Here is a 22,573-nt window from a genome sequence, read left to right as displayed (position 1 = left end):
CACTCTCCAGAGAAACAAACGCTGGATATTCAGCAAACAGTAGCAAATAATAACAGTTCAGTCACAGGCACTCACAGTCAGTAATCACAGTTAGTCGCAGCAGCACACAGTTACAGCCAGTTACAGTAACTCACAGTAAGCTTTCCAGCTTCTAATGCTTCCTTATATTGTAACTTCTAACCGCACCCTTAATCGGCTAATTGCCTGCTGCATTGTGCTTAAAGTGATAAGCACTTAAACCATGATATCTAAGTTTTATATATTTATTCACCCAAACCATATTTGGTATCAATGTTATACCTAACACCATCCGCTGCTCACGCGATCCTATTCTTAATATGTAGTGGGCCATGGCCCAGAGGTTGGAGACTCCTGTTATAGCATATAACCTGAGCATTTGTGTTTGGTTTGATTAAAAAAAAATTTTTTCAGCATAGGGTTAACGTATAGCACAGAACACTTGGAAATCAATTTTCACTAGAGCAGTTGTTTCACTAGATTATATAGAGAACAGACTTTGTTATTCATCTGCATAACCCGGGTCCAAATTTTTAAATTTTTATGAAGAACTCTGGACTACACGTGAAGGATATTAAGATAGCATTTCCAGATTTAGTCTGCAAAAATCTGGTCAACCATTAAATAGCAGCACATAGAAAGAATTTGTAAATCAGATATTGGCAAGGTTAAAGAAAGCCTTTATTTCCATTAAAGAAAGTAAAATTCTCTTTTGCTATTTTGAGAAGTAAAGATTTGAACTTCATATGAAGCATTGCAATTGTGTTTTTCCATAGAAAACACCCTGTTTGCTTCATTTCTGTGTTCTTAACCAGTAACAGACTATGCCTACATTACTGAGTACTTACTGACATTTTTATTTTTCTATGGAAACAATTTCTGAAAATATGTATGCCCTCTTACTAGTGTTGGTTTACTTCTCCAGGACTTGAATAAACGTTTGTCACTACCTGCAGACATTAGGATACCTGATGGATATCTTGAAAAGTTGCAAATAAATAGTCCACCATTTGATCAACCAATGAGTCGACGATCTCGTAGAGCATCATTGGTAAGCTTGTTTACCTGAAATAGATAACTTTACAATATCCTTCATACTTTCATTGCAGAACAGAAGTTTAGATATGTTACAGCAAAAAGATAGGTGTCTCAGAGCACTTGCAGCTGAACTGTGATATAATTCATTTAATTAAATGACATATTATTTTCTTATTATAATATGTCTTATGACATATTATTTTCTTAAATAAGGCTCAAGGTCTAGATTCACTCCTAATACTAAGCTTTAATTCATGATTTACAAACTATAGTCATTAGGATCCTCTATCAACTAGGCAACAAACATAAATGTTAGCTTATAAAGTGTGAAGTCAACTGATTTCTCCATTATACTTATGAAATTTGTTTAAAAAACAGGAAGACAAATGTGAGGATGGGATCTCATATTGGTCAAGTATAATAACAAAACAGTGGATAATAAACCATGTTTATAAAATACAGGCATTAAACAGCAATTGGGACCACAGTTTTTGTTGTGGAGATGTGGTCATAAAGCACGATATCAGGTGACCACATTGCTTAGCAACATTAATAACACTTACAATTACATACCACTCCATAGTGCTTTATAGTACTCTTTAAGTGGTTTACAAAAGTCAGCACATTGCCCTCAATAATCTGGGTGCTTATTTTACCAACCTCGGAAGAATGGAAGGCAACCTTGAGCCAGAATGCCTGGCTGTGGGCAGAGTTAGCCTGCAATACTGTATTTGTTACTGCGCTACCATGGCTTCAGAAATGGCAACCCTGCAGTTCTAGTTGTCATCGTAACCCAGGACTCTGCGGTTCATTAAGAGACAGAAGCCCCAGGCAAGCAGGCCGGCGGTGAGAGCAACAGGCACATGAGGATTGTGCAGTGTTCTGGAATACAGGTGCCGCAGAGAACCATGAGCAGTGCTAAGGAGCACAGATGCTACAAAGGGAGTGAAAGGAACCACATTCAAGTGTTACAGAGAGCGGGTGGACAAAAAAGCAGCAACAGTAACTTCCAACTACCTGCTGGCCTCCCATTAATTTTGCTTATGGAAAGCTGGCAGTGAATATCAGAAATCACAATCACATGACCTTGTCTTGCTGCAGTATTGTAATCATGAGCCAGGCACCAAATGCTCGGATTCCTCCCTGGATCAATCATATGATCCAGAGATGCTGTGACAGCTGGAACTCTGAATACTGTTCAGAACGCTTGTTCAGTTCCATCACAACATCATACTCTGAATGAGTATTCATAACCCATGGACTATCTGTAGGGTTTAGGATCCTGAGTAAAGTAAATAATCTCTATTTAAATAAATAGGAAAAAAAGTTTTTTATAGATTTTGAAATTCTCCAATCCATTATGAATTATGCAAACAAATTGGTTTAAAACATTTAGTACTGTTTCATCATGTTTTCACTTTTAGTTACTTTCTGATTATAAGATATTCAGCCTGATCCCTTGGGCCTTCCAAAGATTTACCCATCACCAGGGCTTTGTTCTAAAGAGCTATTATTAATTTATCTAATTAAAGGCTTATTACGTTTCAAAGGGAAAAGGATACCTTGAAATACATATCTTTTCCAAGGATCAGACCACACTTGTGGAGGGCAGTCTCAGTGGCCTCTCTCCCAAGTCAAGCATGCACATAACTACACAAAAAGATGTGTTTGGTTTTTTTTAATCTCTGTTTACTAAATGAAACTTGCAAACACACCCACTTGCATTATAGAAACAAGATACTTTCCAGACTTCAGCAGGTTTGGCTTAACCAGAGTTCCAATTCAAAGTGACACATAGGAGAGTAGTCAGGTGGAGTCCAAAGGTCAGAACTTGTGGTGGAATTGTCCGTCAATCCGAGTGCAAAATCCGAGTTGCAGGGTTCACGAGTCAAGGCATATAGAGTGAGCATGAACAGGCAGTTGTCCTCAATGGAGAGCTTGTGTTTGCTGTTCTGCTTTAATAGAAAAAGCCCTGGTGTAGTCTCTTTAGTGGGATTCCTTCCACTTGAGCAGTCTTACTTTTGTGCTACTTTTTGCAGCCCGCTGGGCTCATGCTATGGAAGGGAGTGGCAATTTTGCACTGTCATCTTCAGAGACTGATAGTAGCTACATCTGCCAATTACTGGCCTGTCCAGCCTCCTCTGCTTGCACAGAGAGAGACATCTTGTCTGTTGGTGCTGGAGCTGGTTGCTTATTATCTGTCAGTCTTTCTGGACCTGATTCTGGTTCCTCATTGTCAGTCTCCTCCTCATCAGAGCCATTCATGACACTGTCCACACCGAGGAGTTCCTTAACTCCTTGAAGACAAACTCTGATATATAACTGTTTTTCAAGTAAAAATCTTTTCTCTTTCAAATCTGAAGTGCTGCACACAGCCTTCCTTTACTGAATATATGTTTCTTCAGCCCAGCAGAAGAAATTTGATAGATTGTATGACCACGATTGGGCACAGAATCATGGTTGTTAAACAAAGCGTAGTTAAGTGAAACACCATGTGACTGCTTCACTCAACAACCACAATCCATACTCTGCCTCTAGAGGATTGTCTTTTAAATCCATAGAGAACTTTCTATTGGTTTAGAATGCAGTTTTGAGTGCTCCATGGTTAACCTGATGAACACCACTGATGCAGTGGATTCCAGTTGCTTTCCAGGTGCAGTTCAAGATGATGGCTATCACTTTTAGCATCTGCAGTATCTTTTTAAACTTTGGAATAAGTCCCACTGGGTTCAATGCAACTTATTTCCTAATAAAAGGTCAGGAGCACAGCCCCTGTGGGTGTGTTCTGAACAGCCTCCTTTGTCTGATTAGACTCCTTATACAGCCTAATTTCAATTTTTCTGAAAGATTTTTAATCTTAAAAATTACCGCAACAACAATGGGGAACTGACATGCTGCTACAATACATACATTTAAGCACAAATGATTCTTCCAAGAATGCCTCTTGCTCCAAAGTAAATCTCAGAGACATTCTGGGTTAACAAAAAAAAAAATCAAATTTCTATAGAAATTACCTATGCCCAGAAAGTAAAATAACAGTGGTGAAGAGCATCCTAAGTCACTTGAAAGAATACCTGAAACAAGCTCATTCATTTCTGTTCTGATAAATGGGGATGTTATCATTCAGCAAGTTCCTCCTGTGAATCATATTGCAAATAGGCAGCTCCCTGAGTTAGCCATTTGGGGAATATTCCCATGTCAAATTCTCAGAATTCTAAATGTGCTCACCAACTGGCAACATTTGTTCACTATTGTCTAGTGAACAGCACTTAGTTATCATATCTAATTGGTATGAAACACAATAAGAGATATGTACTATGACTTTTCAAAGATTTAATTTGCTCATTAATTTAAATTTTATTTGACAGTATTTATATTGCTGGCATATAAGTAGTAAATAGAAAAGCATAAACAAAAAAGTAAATGAGTAATAAAAGCCAGTATAAACTAAAATATATCCAAAATTCCTCTGATAGTTACTCTTTCAACTAGGGCTGTTTGTTAAGTTTAATTGTTTACAGAATGCAAAAGAGATTGAGCTGAATGGACCTCCATGGGAAGAGTGTTGTGTCTTCTAGTCCATTCTCAACAGGCCTTCTATAAATGATCAGACTGAAGCATACTCAGTCCTTGAAAATGAAAAGACTATTATTTTTAATACACTTTCTATGCCTCTATGTTTTGCAGAGTAATAGTTTCTTAATCATATGTAAACAATGATATGCCCTGATAGAGATAGTAATAACATTTTAAGACAGCACACATTATTCTCTTATGAAGTTCTATGGTGAATACACTGACGTGGACAAAGGAAACAATACTACTAAAGATTTAGTGCAAAGTGCAACGTTTATGTATCTAAGTGGGTTTTTTAGCTCTCTTATCTATTCAAATATTATGAGTATGGCTCAGAGACACTGAGGTGTGCTTATGAATATAATGTAATGTTACACATTCTTCAAGAAGACAAACTGATCTTTGTATGAATTAATTGTATTTATTCCTTGTTTTTATTACAGTCTGAAATCGGATTTGGAAAAATGGAAACGTATGTTAAATTGGAAAAGCTTGGTGAGGTATGTCTGCTTTTTTAAGCTATCAAACAAAATTAGTATTAATTATGTTTTAAATGACAATAAAGGGCAATGACTTGTCCAAGCTCAAAATAAGAGATAGAGCACACTGGAAATCAAAGAATATATATTCCTTAGTGATAATATTTGGCTTTCTGCATGATAATTGTGGACAATTGATTTCATTTAACAAAAGTACTTGTGATAAACATATTATGAAGTATTTGTTATAGATATATTGTATAAATACATTTGAGGAGTCCTTGGTGCTCTCTGGGCTCTCTTGTTTTCTTGCAGATGTTTCATTATCAGGTATTGTTTACCTGATTGTTGGTCTGTTGTTAATTTAATATGTTGTGAAATTAAAGAATTTTCATTATGTCTTCTGACTGCTAGTTGGTGTTCATTGATATGTTCTGCCAGTCTTCTGCCTGTTTGTCCTACATAGTGGTTGCAGTTCTTACATTGTATGTAGTAAATGGCTCCTGTTTAAGATTGTAACCAATACCACAATCAAGAAACTGCCAAAGAGTCAACAGTAAACAGCCCAACCAAAGAATCTCTAAGACCACCCCCACCAACACCGACAGGCAAGCCACCAGAATATAAACTGACAGCAAACCACACTCTTTACTGGCACTGATGATGTTACCTAGTTTGCGTAATGAAACATCTGCAGGAAAACAAGCAAACTCAGAGAGCATCAGGACTCCTCATTTCAACCCTGAGCTACAAATATTCTCCTTTATTGATGAATACAACATTCTTTTCCATGCCTTTATATTGCATTGCTATTGTTCTGCCCCAAGTGAATTTGAATTTGTTTCAGAAATAAATCAATACAAAATTTTCATTTTTTGCTGTTAGGTAGCTTCCACAAATGTCATAAGCTGTTGTTTGCTTGCAGAAGTTTCATTACCCAACTAGGTAACATCAGTGCATGATAGCTAACACTATCATCAGTATATGATTAAGTATACACAGATATAATATTCAACTGATAGGAAGAGAATTTTTCTCCCACATAATTTATCTTTAAAGTGAGAGGGTTGTTCCTGTGTAAGTACTTTGTAGGGATGTGCAAAAGTTATTGTTCTGTAAACATTAGGTTCAGTTACACTTCTAGGGTAATACCACTCCCTCTGTTCAATGGGTAAGCCAATTGTTTTCCAAAATATAATCCTTCAGCCAGTTCTAAAGCAATCCTGTCTGAACTATCATGTCCAGTGCAATATAAACAGGTTCCAGATTATTAGTTAACTTCTGGGAAACACCCTTGGAATGGATAGATTGGCATGATCCAGAGGAGAAGCAGAATGTTCCAGAGTTATCCACAACATTCCCTTCCAAGAATTGCAGAGTTTGCACATACTTAGTACAAAGTACTAAACTGGATGGATTAATAATGCGAAATGGGTAGACATTCTTTCCTAACTTAGAGTAGGCCCTAAATTGTTTGGACTGGTGAAGCTATTGGGAGTGTTATGAATCAGGCATAAATGGCTATGCTTTCAATAATACCATGCTTAAAATTGGGTTCTTTCAATGAAAATATTGTAATTAATATATATCTGATTCTGGGCTAAAAAAGTTCTAATTATTTTTTCCCCTTTAATGCAAAATTTGTAAATCAAATTTCATATACATTCTTTATTTGCTATTCAGGGTACATATGCAACAGTATATAAAGGAAGAAGTAAGCTGACTGAAAATCTAGTAGCTTTAAAAGAAATCAGATTAGAGCATGAAGAGGGTGCACCGTGCACAGCTATTAGAGAAGGTAAGTAACACTTTTTAATTTGGATGAAAACATGATCAGAAATTACAATTACATAATTGTTTCTAAACAGGTAGGCCTGGTATGCTTGGTTTCTAATTCAGAAACACCAGAGTAGAAAGTGACTTATGCATTTTTTATTTCTCCATAGAATGAAACAAATTTGGGGATAGGGGAAACATAAACTGAAGGCCTGTTGCTTATAACTTCCCCCGCCCTCCCTCCTTCCTTCCTTCCATTTCTAGGCCACTCATTTCAGGCAATGACTCTAGGCAACTTATAATTCAGAAAATATATTATGGTTAAAAAATTTAAACACATTTAAAAATAGTAAAACTAATTTTAAAAAAATTAAGAGCATCCAATTCAACATTAACAAAAGCAAGATCTTTGGCCAGTTAGCAATATATCCAGGAAATGGGGCAATTAACATATTCAGTGCTTAGACTGGGAATTTTTGCTATTGTTTATGGCCCAGGATCAGAAAATCAAGCACCGAATATTTTTGCCAATTTGAAATAATTTATTTCTCCAACATATGACCAAAGCAAAATGCTTTAGAATTAAACAAACAAACCAACAAAAAAGAATGTATTGAAATGTAAGGTTTAAAGTAACAGAATGGAGTGTCTCTAATCAAATTTAACATAAACAGTAGAAAACTACGTTCTTATTCAACTCTTTTGGTGTCAAACTCGTTCGCATCACATGACGTCACATCTGCAATGTTTTTTTGCCTTTGCGGAGCCAGGGTTGCTGTGGCCTGGGCGTGACATATCCGGCCCATGGGCCACCAGTTTGACACCCCTGCTATATATGTTGCCAAAGGGATGGAGCTGACAAAAGCAGTGAAAGTCTGCAGATGCCACTGATTTCAGGCTCTTAGAGTCAGCACAGACCTCATTTCATTTCTCCTTCTTTTCATCATCAAGATAACTTGCTGCTTTTTATGTATGATTTTGATCAACTCATGTAACTGGATCTAAGCTATTTTGATGACGATGTTCTGAGCACAAAAGAATACAAATTCTGTGTAATTGCACTGAAAAGATCAATTTAGGCCAATTGCTAATTGCAGCTGTAGTTGATTTCAGTTGAATTATTTTTTCCTGGATGTGAAGTTCCTAAACCAATCTACAAAGCTGTGTGTATAAAACTGTTAGAAAACTGTGCTTTAGACCAAGCATAAGAAGAGTATCTCTCTGCTATTAATTAAAGCAGCCACATCCTTTTTCAGATTTCACCCAAGCCTGAAAAAGATCTTTTTGCTTTAACAATGATTAGCTAAGGTGATTTTTAAAGCAGCAGCATATTTTCTAAGGTGTACAAAGCACTGTTTTAATGAATAGCATAAAGCTGCTGTGCTCACCTGAGATCTGAAGTACTTCTTCCTAATTACTTTTGAAGACTTATCAAAATAATTAAATTAGTACTACACATTTGCCACCCAATAGTACAGGTAGTCCTCGACTTATCGCCATTCATTTAGTGGCCATTGGAAGTTACAATGGCACTGAAAAAAGTGACTGAAGACTATTTCTTTTCAAAGTTACAGCCATTGCAACATTCCCGTGGTCACATGATCAAAGTTCAGACACACAGTAATTGACATGTATTTATGACGATTGCGTGTCCCAGGATCATGTGATCACCTGACAAGTAAAGTCAATGAGGAAGCCAGATTCACTTTATGTTACTAAAGGCAGTGATTCACTTAACAATTATGGCAAGAAAGGTTGTAAAATGGGGCCAAACTCATTTAACAACTGTCATGTTTAGCAATGGAAATGTTGAGTTCAATTGTGATCATAAGTTGAGGATTATCTGTAAAAGTATAGTTCAGTTCACTAATTTCTGTATTTGACAGTTTATTCTGTTCTTTTTTTCAGTGTCATTGCTAAAAGATCTAAAACATGCAAATATTGTTACATTACATGATATTGTCCATACAGACAAATCATTAACTCTTGTATTTGAATATCTGGTAAGTTTTTTTTAAATTTTCTCAAGTGTTTAGTTTATTCATCAAAAGCTATAGAGATAGACATATGGTAAGAAGCAAAGAAGAAGGGTAATTTTTGTAGTCTTTTAGATGCCATAATTTTAATTGTTTTCTAGGAACTCACAGTGGTACCTGGAAAAATGTTTTTCACTAGCTGATTGGTATAAGACATGCAGCACTTCTTTAGGTCTCCTTATTTTTATTTTTTTTAAACCACTTAATTATGTTCAATGTGAGCAAAATGTTCAGACCGTAAACGTACATGGAGATGTTTTTTGAATTCTGTTTAAGGCAAAAACCTTTTTTTCTCAAATACGGATTAAAATTAGAAATAGATCTGTCATCTGAAACATTTTTGTTAGTTAATCATCTCATGAAACAATGAATTAATCAAAAGTTGGATTGTAACTACTTTGGTGACCCTTTTAAACAAGCTAATTTAGAATTTTAAAGAAATAAACACCTTAAGGCTAGCTTTTAACATATGTTTAATATATGTTATTTCCATTTGTCCTCAATTAGAGGCACGATATACACCAAAGTAAATAATTAACAATAAATAATAAAATGTCTTCTTATCTTTAATGCAAATTATTTTTATTTTGACAGGACAAAGACCTAAAGCAATATATGGATGACTGTGGGAACATTATGAGTGTGCATAATGTAAAGGTGAGTTCTGATCTCTGATTTTCAATTTGAACTTTTCCTGAATACAAATGCTATCCATGTTCATACATTTTTCTAAATATTTTTTTCTCTTTAAAAAATGAATTTCATTATTAAAATGTATTTAAACATTGACTATGAGAACCTGACTCGTTGCAACAAATATGTAAGGAATTTGACTTCATAAATTGATTCTTGCCATCCAATAGACATTTTTATATTGTTATACTTTCTTTCAAGTAAGAGTAGTGTGCTCAATAAACAACAGCTGACAGAATAAATGTGGTTGACAGCATAATGTACTAGAACATCATGAGATTTGGATTATACAACCATCCAACTGTTCTTGTCTCCAACTTTAACCCTCTAGGACTTTTTTTAATGTGGATGGGGGCAGGGTTGGAGTAGGGAAAATATCGCAACTTTTCTTTGAAATTCTGTTGATTTATATCTGATAGAGATATTAATAGATTCCAAATGTAAATCATTAACTTACTGGTATGGGTAGGTTTATCCAGACATGGAAGAGGCAGCAAACATCTTTTGAAAAGAGAATGAAAGACCATTTCTAGAGTAAATTTCAAGAGTAATGTGACAGGATAGCTAAAGTTTTATAACTATATATATTGAAAGATAAATAGATGTCTGGGGGAAAAAACTGTTCTGTGACAAATGCAACTCATAGGTGTATAACTCCATCTTTTGGACGCCTTGGTCATTGTGGATAAATTGGCAAGCTTTAAAAAACCTCTTCAATGCTCTCAGTTGGTTCCTTTCTTCTGTTCAGTGTGGCAGGTACTTAGATGGTATTTTCAGTTATGAAAAAGGAAATAGATGATGAAAAAGACTTCGCTCTGCCTGAAGTTCTAGAGAACTATCAGAGTAGACAGTGCTGGCTGAGTGGAGAAACAGGCTGCATTTAGATTTCTGTGTTTAGAATAGGAAAATCTAGTATTCTTATCATTGAGTTCCCTGGCTTGCTAGAAAATGGTTATAGGAAAATGGGATAGTAATATTCTGCTTTTTCATAGTACTTATTCACATAAGTGAACTCTCCTGGAAGTAGTGTGAGTTTGCAGTTATTACATGACCACACAAATCTCCTCTTGAATGGCACTGAGTGCTAATGTAACCAGTAGTGTATTGGATGTGGAATAAAAACCTAAACTCGTTGGGTTCTGTGAGAGTGATGATATTTCAGTCACAGTTTCCCATATATAATCTAGCAGGACAATTATTACCTGAGAGTAGAAAATTTGAGTTTATGCATGAGAAATTATTCAAACCCATGATCAGTACGGCGATTTCTTAATGTACCCCTGGGTGAATCACTCCTGTATTTCTTGCTATAATTCACCTTCAACACAAATGGGAAGCCAATAAATAGGAGGAAATGCACCTTTCTCTGCATCTTGGATCAAAGACAAGAATAAAACAAGGCAAATAAAATGTATCATTCCAGTCACTGTGCAAATAATTATTATGTTACTAGCAATTAGCACTTCAGAGCAGGGTTTGTTTTATTTTTAATTTGCCCATTTTTGATGCAGTATGTCTGCAAATATTAGAATTGGAGACATGAATGCACTGATTCAAAAAAAATGAGGGGGGAAAAAATCTATGCAGGATTTTAGGATTTTATTCCAGGTTGCGAAGAATCAGTAGAAAGGTGGGTAGCCTAATATGACACAATAATAAAGGTCCATGAAAAGCACTGAGAACATAATGGTTTTCACATCTCTTTTAAAAATTGGTTTGCAAATCCCAGGAAGAAGCTTTTTGTTCTAAAACCACTTTGCAAACTATGTCTGAGCACTAAAATATATAGCAGAATGCTAAGGTATTGTATGTGTGCATGTCTTATGTAACAAGTATGAATAAGCCAGAGCTTGTTGCTTTTATGAGAAAATCGCTGTACTGTATGAAAAAGAAGTGTCTTTGAGTATCTGGTTGTTACTGTAGGTGTTAGCCAGATATTTAAAAAATGCAGAAAAAAACAGTGCAGAAGCATAAGAAAAACAGAGAAGGGAATACAGTTGCATCAAAATAAACTTTCCATGGCTATGAAAGTATGACATATGTGATTAAACATAGATAGAAACGCATTATTAGAAACGGTTGTTATATCATTCAGCAGGCTTATTAACCTGTGGTTTGGCTTTTATTGCATTTTAAACAGATGTCTGCAGGGTCAGAAGGGAAGATAATCTGACACAGAAAGTTTTGCATTCCAAGCTAAATAAATAAAATTTAAAATTATTATATTCTGTAACAAAGATAAATCGACTAATTACAACCTGCATATGAAAACAGCTTAGAGTTTCAAATGTTTTTTCTTTTCTATGTATTGATAAACATATTGTTGTATTACCTTGGCAGCTTTGAGGTTCAATTAATGTAGGTTTGGTTATTGCTCCTGGAACTTTTATTAATCCCCTCTCCCCTATCAGTTATTTTTATACCAGATTCTGCGTGGTTTGGCCTATTGTCACAGAAGAAAAGTACTACACCGGGACCTAAAACCACAAAATCTACTAATTAATGAAAGAGGAGAATTAAAGCTAGCAGACTTTGGTTAGTAAAAATATTTGCTTTATTTTACTTCTATGAACACTTTTCATGCCTACATTAGTTTTAGGAATATGAGTCTGTGTGTGTTTGTACACAGATACTTACATACATATTTGCATATTGAGATAGCCACAATTCACATTTGCTGAGTTTTGCTCAATTGATTTAAGGGCCACTGCACTGTGTAGTTTCTGATTGTAAAAGCATGCTACAGTGCTGTTTCAATTTGAACTATGGATTATATTCCTTCTCTGATTTGCCAGCTATATGTGTTATAGAACCAAAAATGCTTGGTTAATTGCCTGAGAGCCAGTATTAACTTTTAGGTGATAGGGAAAATCAAACTGTTCTTGGAAGAAAAGCCACTTAAAATGTGCAGGATGAAGTGGGAATACTTAGAACACAAAACACAGAGAGCGCCTCTTGCCCGTCTGTTCCCCCCCTTACCCCCCCCTCAAAAAAAACAGTTTATTAGATTCCTCTGGTTTTTACAGCCTCCCAGGAACATTCTGGGCATTATGTTTAAGATATTTTTTTTAAAAAAAAACAGCCTATTCCACCTTTGTCACTTGGTACTTTCTATATGCTTTTCAAAGAAACTGTTTATTGTGTAAGGATATCTTCTCTTTTGTGACTCTTGTTGCAGTAGCACTTTCCACTCACACTCAGAAATACTGCAGACAATATCTTATGCAGTTTCTTGACAAAGCAGTTCTAAGTCTCCTGTACTATAGGCTAAAGTTGTTTCCAGATGATGTGGCATACAGTTCCCTTCGTGTCCAAGCTGGATAGCCAATAAGAGTCATTGGGTGGACACCAGATTGGAGAAAGTTGCCAGAGGCACTTCCTCCTTAGTAGGACTGCAAATATGTGCCAGGATGGATAATGTTTTCATCTCAAGGAATATTTTGTTTATTTCTCCTGAGGACCACTTTCAGAAATTAGATATGGCTAAACATGTGGAACTAACGTTATTTTTTTTGTTGTTTTCATCTTTCTCTTTCCTTCATGTCTTCTTTTCCTCTTCTCCTTTCGCCCAACTTAGGATAGTCCAATGGCTTGTGGACTTTGACTTGCAATATCTACGAGCCAGAGTTAAGAAAACTTGCTCCCCTCTGATCTTCAGCCAATTTAATAATTACGGACTGAGGATGGCTTCCTATTTTTGCACTCTAATCATTCCCAAGTATAGAAGAGCTTTCTCCCTAGCTCACTTCAATGTTTTGCCCTCAGCACTACTGGATGGGCGATTTAAGAGGCTCCCAATTAACGAGTGGCTATGCCCCTGTGACAGAGCTGAGGTTGAAACTGTGGAGCATGTCCTTTTATATTGCCCTATGTATAACACAGGCAGATCTAAGTTACTGTCTCTCCTTGAAACAGACCCTTCTAGACCCAATGTTAGCAATTTGTTCTTATATTGTCTAGGGCAGTGGTTCCCAACCTTTTTTTCGCCCCGCACCCCTAAAGAAATTTCACTCAAACCTCGCACCCCGTGAAATAAATAATAAATAAAAATGCCAACATATAGCCAATATCTATTATTTACCTGGACTTTTCTCACACCCCCTGGAATATCGTCTCGCACCCCCAGGGGGTGCAAGTACCCCAGGTTGGGAACCCCTGGTCTAGGGGATGGCTCCTCATATATCACTTCTTCGGTTTCCAAATTTTTTTTAAGAGCTGTAACCATCAGAGGAGAACGCTGTATTTCCCCTTAGTCAAGTTTTTGGTGACCAATTGTTCATGATTAATTTTCCCTTGTTCTTCTTTTGTTGTACTTGTGTTTTGATCTGTGGCCACAAATACAGTATTATTATTATTACTCTTCTCCTTTGCTTTATTTTGGTGTATTTTTTTTGTTCACTAATAAAAGACTGTCCTTTCTAGATGCATAAAAAGGAATGCAAACTTTCTGGCAGTACAGGAAGACATTAATCTCTACCCGAATTACCAGGCTGCAGGGGAAAGGGATAGTTGAAAGGCCATAGTTATCTGGAGACTGCTGTTAGGATAGGTGAGGAGGTTTAGCAGAAGCATCAACACAAATGACAAAAGTGTTTCTCAGAATGATTTGTTAGCAGTAGTAATTCCATAACATGGATGCATGATTTTCTAAACATGAGTGCTACATCTAAAGTAGAAACAAAAGAGACCAGAAGGATATAACAGGTATGTTTTTGCACACCATTAATTTTACATGTTATTTCTAATCAAAGTTGCTGAGAGTGCATACAGTTGGCCATTCTGTAGAAAGCTCTGGTCTGTCAAAAATAAATGCTCCTGTTTTATAGCAGCAAACAAATGCTTAGCTATAGTTTTTGAACCACGTGAAACTTCTATGAAAAAGAATTATGTAATATAAAATTGAAGAAAGATGGAATAGGGCTAAGGAAATTCATTTTGTACTTTATTTTTGAAGGCCTGGCTAGAGCAAAATCTGTTCCTACGAAGACATATTCAAATGAAGTTGTCACATTGTGGTATAGGCCTCCAGATGTTCTCCTTGGATCTTCTGAATATTCCACACAAATCGATATGTGGTGAGTCTCAAATATTAATCTGCTTGTTTTCATTCAAATTAAACATACCTGCCTATTTTTTCCTTTAACTTTAAAACCTTTGTTAATAATAAGCAGTAATGCTGGAGATGGTTCTCTAGTCCACACTTGAAATTTTGGGGAAAGAAGAAGGAAGCAAGCAAAGAAAATATTGCTTACTTGTAAAATCTCAAAATTTAGTTGATTTGAATCCCTGAACTTTAAATATCTTCATATGTAAAATCTCAATAGTGAGACTGGACAAATGTATTTCAAGTGAATACAAATCTTGTTCATTATTTTTCACAACCAAAGAAAAAGCAATAATGTACTATTGGGATACTAACTCACTGGCAGTTACATGATCTCATTACCTTAATGATTAGGTTAAGTAGGCCATCTCACCTGTTATTAAAATTATATATTTAAATGCTTTCATCTCCGTTGTAATACTTATTTGAGTTTTTTCTCTCTTAAAGGGGAGTTGGATGTATATTTTTTGAAATGGCATCAGGAAGACCTCTCTTTCCTGGGTCAACAGTTGAAGATGAATTGCACTTAATTTTCAGACTTCTAGGTAAATATGTTTCGCTTAAAGCTGTGAGTTTATTTTGCTCTTATTAAGAGAACTTCTGAAAACTTCAGACTTCCAGTGTAATTGCAATGTTTATATGTTCATAAAGAGGGGATATGATTTTGATATTTTAAGTCTGTACTTTTGTTAAAATCAGTTATTTTGGAAGCTGTTATTTAAATTTTTACTTTATTTCTTTTAATGTCTACATGGGATTAGTACCCCTTATGTTGATTTGTTTAATCTTTCAACTCAGGAACTCCTTCACAAGAAACATGGCCAGGCATTACTTCCAGTGATGAGTTTAGAAATTACAACTTTCCCAAATACAAGCAACAACCTTTGATCAACCACGCTCCAAGGTATTTAAAATTCAAATTGCACGTATATCATAAGTACTTTCTCTGAAAAAAAAAAACCTTCACTAGGAACTCTTTTTGTTGAGGGATTAATTCTAAATGGATTATTCTCATTTTTAGTGGATATTTGTCCAGTGAGCTTTCGTACCTTTGCATAAAGAATAGTAGAATAATTGAATGTGTATAATAGCTGCTATTTGTATATTACTATTGCAGTGGCTCAGGGGCTAAGACACTGAGCTTGTTGATCAGAAAGGTCGGCGGTTCGGACCCCTAGCACTGCGTAACGGAGTAGGCCCCCGTTACTTGTCCCAGCTTCTGCCAACCTAGCAGTTCTAAAGCATGTAAAAATGCAAGTAGAAAAATAGGGACCACTTTGGTGGAAAGGTAACAGCGTTCTGTGCACCTTCAGCACTTAGTCATGCCGGCCACATGACCACAGAGATGTCTTTGGACAGCGCTGGCCCTTCGGCTTGGTAACGGAGATGACCACCACCCCCTAGAGCTGGAAACAACTACACATATGTGCAAGGGGAACCTTTACCTTTTTAATAGCTGCTAATCATATGAATTAATAGTTTTTATAAATAGGGCATCAACTACAAAAGTGAACATTGATTCCAGGAATCTTACATTGTTGAAGTTCTAAATTTTAACTATAACTATACATAGATTTGTTGAATAGCATATTGTAATAGTTTGTTTTGTTTTATTAAAAACGTGTTGTGGCAATCCAGTTTTAAATAATTAGGCACTCCAACATATTGTATTGCCTTCCTTGAAATAGTCTTCAGTTTTGTTCAAGAGAGTTGGGAAAACTTCTAGAGAATATTTAGCAATCACAAAAGAAAAAAGCTAAAGATGTTGGTAGTGCATAAGTGGAAGTCCCCTTCTGTGATACTCAGTTTATCCTAAAGATCAAATAAAGGCTAAAGACAGCCGCTGTATAATAAAGAAATCTCAAGCCAGTGACTCTCAGCAAGTAATGTTAATCTGTAATTTATTTGAAAACCCATATTCCAGGGTTTAATTAATTTTGTTTAGGCATCTGTTTGCTACACATTTTCCTTTACACTATTTGAATTAGATTAGGCAATTATTGTCCAGTTCATGTGGACTTACATTCATTTAGTGATTTAAAACTTTTGCATTTTCAAAATAAATTACTTTTCTTTGGTGGTAAGCATGTGTAATACATTCTTATATATTTTCAATGCCAGTTCCATGATACTTCAGTTTATTTAAAAGTATTGCTTTTTATTTTTATATTAAATACAATGAAATAATATTATTAATACAATACATTTAGTAATAACAGTAAACATATCACCTTATTAGTGTTAAGTAGAATCCATAATTACATTCAAGATGTTTTGAAATTGGAAGTGTTTCTTATGCAAAAGCACACACATTATTTAAATTATTATAATTCAATCTGGAAAGTGTGAGTAAAGAGTGAATATATGGTTTATTTCTAGGCTGGATTCAGAAGGGATTGAACTGATAGTAAAATTTCTTCAAGTAAGTTGTTTTTTGTATTCTTTACACATGTAGTTTCAATGTGTACTCTTCAAGTTCTTTATTTGATAGATTATAATAATACAAAACTGGTTCAAAAAAGAGCATTATTTAGATGTTGCTCTTGCAGCTTTTTTTGTTTATTGTAAAGATCTCTTCCTTCAATCAAATATTTCTTCCTTCAGTTGATAATTTCATATAGTAAAACCCTGAAAAAGTACATAAATGATGAATTCCTTAAAAAATGTTGAAAGTCAACAGAAAAAATAATTTTGCACGTGCTCATATACAAATAAAGGCAAGAAAGCATACTACAGTTTTTGTCTGAATTTATATATGGAACCTTACTATTTTGGGCTGCACTCATCCAGTGTGCTATGCCAAAAGTGTTAAATAATAGGTCTTTGAATGAGATATACTAAACCGAAAATCTAACAAACAATGCGTCTTAGTGTATTTGTACCCACGGGCCATGGAGTCAGTCCATTAATTTCTTTGTTTCACTTTGTTCATTTCTGATATTCCCAAGAAGTGCCCACTTCCACTTCCCTTAGTGTCCACTAGCTTCCTGACCCACTTGAGCTTTTTACCACTTTAAACGCTTAGTTTCATTAAAAAGAATGGGAAGTGGTAATGTTGCATCTCTAAAATTTTATTTCCACTATTACTTCTGACCCCTAAAAAATGTCCAATACATCTTTATTAAATTTTAAATGTGCTTCCCAGGCTGAAAAGTTGGAGGCTTTCACTTACCTTTACTGATAGCAGTTCCCTAGATTTTATCCCAGTCATTTTGCCTGAATTCTTCTGTAGCTACAGGTACTAAAGACCAAACCAAACATTGGGATTTGAAGTTAATAAAACCTATCCTGCATCAATTGTGTTTTAAAATAGTATCTATCCTTTTGTTTGCCAGTATGAATCAAAGAAAAGAATATCAGCAGAAGAGGCTATGAAACATGTATATTTCAGAAGTCTTGGAACTAGAATACATATTTTACCAGAAAGTAAGTTGCCTTTGATATGAGCTGGGCATCTGATTATGAGGTTTACTCTACTTGCTCAAAAAATTAAGAACCTTTCTAAATATTACATTGACTCAAAAGTATCCACATGAGTTAGGTTGTGTTTAAACCAACAGTTATTAACCTTGTATCTTTCATCTGAAAGACCTTTATTGATACCCAATATCAGGTTCAAATCAAATTTAGACAGGCTTTTAGCTCTTCCTGCTTTTGTTCAGCTGTGATTGGAAGCAGAGATGAAAAGCAAGAAAGAAAAATACTATTTTCTTTTTTCTTTGCTGCAGTTCCTGTAAATCCTTCAGGATTATTCAGATTGGCGCATTCTATAAATATTGTTTGATAAAGTTTTCTTCTGATTCTAAATATATTTTTGAAAGTGAGACACTTATTTGGGGGAAAAAGTCACTACATGTGTTGTTTCAGGTGTATCAATATTCACTTTGAAAGAAATTCAACTCCAAAAAGATCCAGGCTTTCGAAATTCCACTTATCCAGAGACAGGTATGTAAAGTAATATTTGCATTTCTTTCTCAGGATTGCATGAGGTAGAACAATTAAAACCTATTAAATAGTTAGAATTCCATGGATTCCTCAAATGAGGTTTTCTTTAAAGCGGTATGCAAAATCTGGATTTTTTTTCTTTATAATCTTGTGGATCATGGAAAAAAAGCACTATTAAGTAGCTTGGCACTGTTGCGTCATATACTGATGTATTGAGGTACATTCTGTGAATGGTTGGAGCCATTCCTTATACTAAGTTTTGATTTGTTTAAATGCAGGTTGTTAAGCCATAATGATTCACAAATACTATTAAGCCATATATGGTAAATTTCCAAACCAAATTGGCTGAATTCAAACATCATGCTAAGCCAGAACCAAACTACTGTAACTTAGCACAATGTGTGACTAAGCATAGATTTGCTCATTTGCATCCCACCTTTATTATTTTTACAAATAACTCAAGGTGGTGGACATATCCAATGTACTTTCCTCCACCTATTTGCCCCACAACATTCCGAGTGAAATGAGTTGGGCTAAGAGAGAAAGAGACTGGCCCAAGGTCACCCAGCTGACTTTAATGGCTAAGGCAGGGCTAAGGCACCATATTCATGGTGTCCCAGTTTTTAGCCTGGACCAAATTCAGTTTCTCCATGAGATGATTGCTTTAAATATAATGCTCCTTTCTAAATCTGTATGATATGTATCAGTATGTATACTGAAACGTCACCTTAATCTCTTAACAAAATACATGTTTTATGTTCTAGGACATGGGAAGAACAGAAGACAAAGCATGCTTTTCTGAGGCAGGCTGTGCTATTTCAAACCAAGGCTGGTTTTACTTCCATCAAGGACTTTAGTCTAAAGGCAATTCTTCCCTTGGTGGACTTGAAATCTGTTTGTCTACACTGTCTTCCTCACAGTGCCGTCTTTTTATTTTGGACCTACTGGTTATTTTTTTTAAATATATATATATGTAAATATATATATATATTTGTTGTCACAATGTGACAATTTTTTGTACAGTCAATTTTAAGGTCTTCTCCATTAGATCCAGTAGGTTATAACTGTTAATGTAACAGTAGCTGCAATTTTTATGCAGGACTGAGAAACACAGTGCATTATTTATTGTGTAATCATTGCTGCTAAATAACTACTGTCTGTATAGTTAAGAACCGAATGCCTGAAAGAGTTGCAATGGGTTTACTGTATATGCTATGTGAATGCCTTGTTTCTCTTCTCTTCTCTTCATTGCTGCAGCTTTATATCTTGTTTTTTCTTTAACTGCAATGTTTCCTGGAATGTAAACACAGCTTTCTTGACAAAAGATACTATTTACTTTAACACTCTCTTGTTCTTGGCCTGTAAATTTCTGATTTAACATTAGATGTAAAGTACTTAGAATGCTACCAAATATCTTTTTAAAGCACTTAGTAGTACAGATACCAATTCAAACAAATGAAAAATTATATGGATCAGGTTCCAGATCTCTTATTTTGGCTTATATCAGAAATGATAAACCACTTATATGTGACACTTAACTATTATCTCTCTTCTCTAACTTTTTCTAATAGACGTACTTGTTAGAATATTTTTGATATTGGTATTTCTTTAAACGTTCCAGTGATTCAAGGCAAATTGTGGGTGCAAAGCATCCCAGCTCATTTCTCTAATTGCCGCCTGCTTTGGTGGCTGTTTTATGACCACGTTCATTGGAAAGCCACTAAAGAATGCAAGTCCACAGTAAAGAATCTGTTACTTTATAATGCAGGCTTCTCGGAATATGAGAACTTGGAGGGTTTTAAAGGTTTTAGATGTTACCTGTTTATTGAAATTAAGTCATCATATTACAGTACTACTAAGCTTATGTATCTCAGTGAGTATCATAAGTACCTCCTGGTATAGGAACAGTATTTTTCAGCATTTGTGTTCACCTTTTGGAACCTCTTTGTTTAGTGCATCTTCCAGAGGCTGTAAATCTTTATTAGTATATTTTGAAATGGTTATGTAAATCTTTGGCTGATATATCATGAAAAATATTCCTAGATAACTTAATTTTTTTTCCTGATGTTCACTGTAAAACATTCAGGGGTCCTATCATTTCTGTTCAGGAAATCTTGTAATTGATTATTGTTATTTAACAGTATTAAGTGAAAGATTTTGTATGTTTCTTTAACTTTATTTGTGAATAGTAATTGTGGCATGTTTTGGAATGTTTTCTTAATGTTTTATTATTATAATAGTAAAATTAATTTGGGAACTCTTTTCTGGAAAAGAAGAGAAATTTATGTGAAATGGTGACTATTGGACCACTGCTGCTTTTCAGCATTTGTAAACTGGTTTTACACTTAATGAAGCCCAGTAGAGCTAACCAACTGCTGTTTATTTCTAACAGATGGACCTGTATTAATGTTGTACTTTTGAAAGTATAAATATTATATGGAAATCTTCAGTAGTGTTCAGATATTCTGTAGCATCTCACCATGTAGCTTTAAGAAAATTTTGCATTTCTCCTGCCTTCCTGAAATCCTGAATCCCTCACTTTCCTGAAGCTTGCAAAAATCATTGAATTGAAACAAACATTCCTGTCACTTTTCAGGAAAAACAATAAATCATATTTTTTAAAATATGGCTTCCCTTAAAGCTTGAAACTTTCCCACCCTGTATTATGCATTTTTAAACTGCACAGCTAATCCAGTGAAATCTGCACAAAAACTAGTTGGCAGATGTAATTTAGTTTTACTAAAGTAAGATGTATGTTTTCTACATATGGTTGAAATACACTATTGTCCTTGTTTGGAAACAATGTTTAAATCCAACTTTCCAGATTCAGCTAGAAAACAACTGCTTGACAAACCAGTAAGACATTTGTTGAATTGGGCATAGCAGGAACGAGGGAGGAAACAGGATTTTTAAATTCTTGAAGTAACTCAGAAATTACCTTTTATTCAGTAGAGTTGTGGCTATTTCTCTTAATATATTTGAACAAAACATTATTACAGTTTAAGAGATTTGGTCTATTTTGCAATTCTGATACGCGCTTCCATTTTTGGGTGGAACCCTGTATGTTCCCTCTTTGACTCTGCACAAAGGAGGAATTGAGATTCCATTTCTTTACTCTCCTTGCAGTTCACCACCTACCATATGCTGTTTAGAAAAATCCCTTCATTGTCTACAGCATCCATCTCTCTCTCTGAAAAAGGAAACATTGGCAAAAATTTCTTCTACATTCCTCCAGCAAGAGAACTTTGAATCCAGCTCTCAGAATGTAGTGATCTTTTTAATCAGAATTTCTAACACATAGGGGTTAAATGCTAACAAATAGAACAGATAAACTACAAAACAGAAGTTTTTATAGCCAATAGAAAAAGAATTGAAATATTATATATAGTTACCAAATGTTACATTTGTTATTTAAGAATTTGTTGCAGATTTCTAATCTATAAATCTGAGTGTTTTACCAGCTGGACTCAATGTTATTCTCATTAATGCTACTTGAAATGTACGCAATCTTTTCCCCCCCATAAGCATTAAATATCCTCACAACAGCTCTGTGAGGTAGGTTTAAATAAATATCTTTAAGCTATTACAATGTTTACATATGTAAAATGTGAATGAAAATAATTAAAGAACTTCAGGCTTAAATGGTATTTATGTTAGAAATCTAGAATGTTTAATGCTGCATTTTTTTCTGGCATTCTTTAGATATGCTGCACCACAAATCCCAGTAATCCTAGCCAGTAATACAATGCCAGTTGAGAGTTGTACTTGCAGTGATCTGGAGGAAAATCTGACTTAATAGATACTTTATTGGTACCTTTAGTCAACTGTACTTCAAAAGGATTGTATGCGAATATGAATATCTTAATTATCTCACTTGGTAGAGAAGATGTATACAATACATACTATAC

The 22,573-nt window shown here is 35.0% G+C and overlaps 1 protein-coding gene across 2 annotated transcripts in view; it reads left to right on the top strand.

Annotated features, from left to right (window-relative positions):
- CDK17 (cyclin dependent kinase 17) overlaps nt 1-21,114 on the top strand; it is a 92,549-nt gene extending 71,435 nt beyond the window's left edge. For both annotated transcript variants that reach the window (XM_026694038.2, XM_026694042.2), the window contains exons 5-17: nt 944-1,069; nt 5,076-5,132; nt 6,795-6,909; nt 8,796-8,890; nt 9,518-9,580; nt 12,028-12,151; nt 14,571-14,691; nt 15,168-15,265; nt 15,519-15,624; nt 17,100-17,142; nt 18,056-18,146; nt 18,588-18,665; nt 19,430-21,114. In XM_026694038.2, the coding sequence (XP_026549823.2) occupies nt 944-1,069; nt 5,076-5,132; nt 6,795-6,909; nt 8,796-8,890; nt 9,518-9,580; nt 12,028-12,151; nt 14,571-14,691; nt 15,168-15,265; nt 15,519-15,624; nt 17,100-17,142; nt 18,056-18,146; nt 18,588-18,665; nt 19,430-19,467 (1,155 nt within the window). In that variant the 3' untranslated portion in view covers nt 19,468-21,114. The remainder of the gene's footprint in view (nt 1-943; nt 1,070-5,075; nt 5,133-6,794; nt 6,910-8,795; nt 8,891-9,517; nt 9,581-12,027; nt 12,152-14,570; nt 14,692-15,167; nt 15,266-15,518; nt 15,625-17,099; nt 17,143-18,055; nt 18,147-18,587; nt 18,666-19,429) is intronic.
- Nucleotides 21,115-22,573: the final 1,459 nt, after the last annotated feature.

This window comes from Notechis scutatus, chromosome 6, assembly GCF_049901735.1.
Source record: "Notechis scutatus isolate UNSWTSFEM ecotype Mainland chromosome 6, rNotScu1.2, whole genome shotgun sequence".
Classification (NCBI taxonomy): Eukaryota; Metazoa; Chordata; class Lepidosauria; order Squamata; family Elapidae; genus Notechis; species Notechis scutatus.
This window is presented reverse-complemented; position numbering and strand designations above follow the sequence as displayed.